The sequence below is a fragment of the Tripterygium wilfordii genome, chromosome 16, assembly GCF_013401445.1.
Source record: "Tripterygium wilfordii isolate XIE 37 chromosome 16, ASM1340144v1, whole genome shotgun sequence".
Lineage (NCBI taxonomy): Eukaryota > Viridiplantae > Streptophyta > Magnoliopsida > Celastrales > Celastraceae > Tripterygium > Tripterygium wilfordii.
The window spans coordinates 7,769,100-7,771,344 of NC_052247.1; the positions used below are offsets into that span (position 1 = coordinate 7,769,100).

The following is a 2,245-nucleotide window of genomic DNA, read 5'->3' on the forward strand; positions in this document are numbered from 1 at the left end:
CATCCAAGTTTACTTATCGGCATATTTGTAATAATGATAGGGATCCCAACAATTGTATCTCAATTATACCAACTGTTAAGTTGTACCCAAAAGATTTCATATACATCGTGTATATCTCTGATTGCTTATTTATTAATGGGAGAGCAAGACCAGCACTTGTTGCAAAACTCACTTAATTCCTAAATTAACACAAAAGCCTCTTGAAATAGAAACCCAACAAGTTAAAACATTGATGGGTCATCATTCTTGCTGCAATCAGCAGAAGGTGAAGAGAGGACTTTGGTCTCCAGAGGAAGACGAGAAGCTCATTCGATACATCACTACTCATGGTTATGGATGTTGGAGTGAAGTCCCTGAAAAAGCTGGTACAATCCTTTTTCTTCACAATTTTTTTTTTATTCTTTTAATTCTGATCGAATGATTTTGATATTTGTGTTCTTTAATTTTCTAGGGCTTCAAAGATGTGGAAAGAGTTGTCGGTTGAGATGGATTAACTATTTGAGACCAGATATTAGAAGAGGAAGGTTTACTCCTGAAGAAGAAAAGCTCATTATTAGTCTTCATGGCGTCATTGGCAACAGGTTATTCATTCTCTTTGGCCTACATTATTCATTCCAGTAGTATTTCTTTGGATTTAAATGCTTCCTTTTCTTCACAATCAAAACTAGGTTTTTCTTTGTTCTTGTAATTATGTGGGTATATTTTATTTTTTCTGGAAATTAAACATTTTTTATGTAGCTAAATTGGGGCTAGGGTTTGCCAATATATAAAGACCCACTAGAGTCGTGGTTGTGAATTAAAAACTTCATCATAATTGAAAAATGAATACTTAAGTCATGAGCTTTAATTTCCAAACAACCTTGAAAATTAAGTTTTTGTAAAATGTTGAATAAATTAATGTTCAAAACTAGCTATAAATTGCTTTCCTTGGGACGTTAGAAAGGCATTGTCAGAGGTTGAAATATATGTTTTCAGTTTGAATATATATATGCATGTTCTCACACATGGTGTACGTATATATATATATACAGTTGATGTATCTGTAATTCTTACTGTAGATGGGCACATATTGCAAGTCACTTGCCTGGAAGAACAGACAATGAGATAAAGAACTACTGGAATTCATGGATAAAAAAGAAGATTCGAAAGCCAGCAAATTCCACACTTTCAATATCCACAACTACAACCGTCACCACTTCTACTACTACCCCCAATCATCAGCATTCGAACTTAAAATATGCCCCGGACCAACTAGATGCTGTAATTCAAGATTTAACAACAACAGCAAGGCCAGCAGCTCCAGTTCATCAAGAAACTCCATTATTTTCCACTACTCCTCCCCCTTCAGCAGCCTTATTTATGTTCGACACTACAACTCAACTTGATTGTTTCATTGCCAATAATTTCGTGCAACGAGAATTGTCGCTGCATGAACCAGCAAGCTTGGCATCTGGAGATATATGGAATAATAATTCATCAAACAACCATCAAGCACATCCTCCTCCAATGTCTTTTACGACAGTTGGGATTGATTCGAATTGTAATTACTTGCCTCCATTGATAGATACTATGGAAACTATGGTGCCACTTCAAATGCAACCATGTAGTATGGATCATGATCAGGAAAGAGAGATGGCATTGAATTGCTTAGAAAGGCAGGATCATGAGTTGATGAACGAATGGGTTGATTCGCAACATTGTTCGAATAATTTTCTATTTTGGGATGATAATATTGTTCAAGGACAAGTACTTGGTGGAGGAGGATCAGAAGATCAGATTGCAGCACCAGCTCCATCCAATGATATTGGAGACAGTACGCAATTGTCTTCATTTCCTTCATCACTATAAGATATCTATGCATATATTTATATTTATATATATGTGGTGGTGACAAACGAGTTTGATTTATCTTAACCTAGAGAGAGAAATTTGAAAATGGTCCTTCAGGCTTTGTAAGACGTACGGCTTGTTCTTTTTGATTAATTTTCCTTTCTATTTTTTAACTTCTCACTTGACAGATTGTGAGATATTTGTGAGGGTTTGCGATACAAGTGTGCATGGGATGTTAATTTTATTTTGTTTGGCAAAAACACATATAAATAAACTACGAAAAAAAAATGAGGAGATACTTTTCCTTCCTCATCTTGTGGATGATATGGTAATGTGTTTTGTTTTTTATTTTCATTTGTCAAATTCTTTGTTTTCTGTTTTTTTTTTCTTCCTTAAACTCTTCATTGCTACGGTC

At 34.8% G+C, this 2,245-nt stretch overlaps 1 protein-coding gene across 1 annotated transcript; it reads left to right on the forward strand.

The window, feature by feature from the left end:
• The first annotated feature begins 232 nt into the window (after nt 1-232).
• Nucleotides 233-2,019, forward strand: LOC119981480 (transcription factor MYB46-like). The gene is made up of 3 exons (XM_038824620.1): nt 233-365; nt 452-581; nt 1,059-2,019. Exons 1-3 carry the CDS (start codon nt 233-235, stop codon nt 1,846-1,848), a joined length of 1,053 nt encoding a protein of 350 aa, XP_038680548.1. The 3' UTR covers nt 1,849-2,019.
• The last annotated feature ends 226 nt before the right edge of the window (nt 2,020-2,245 follow it).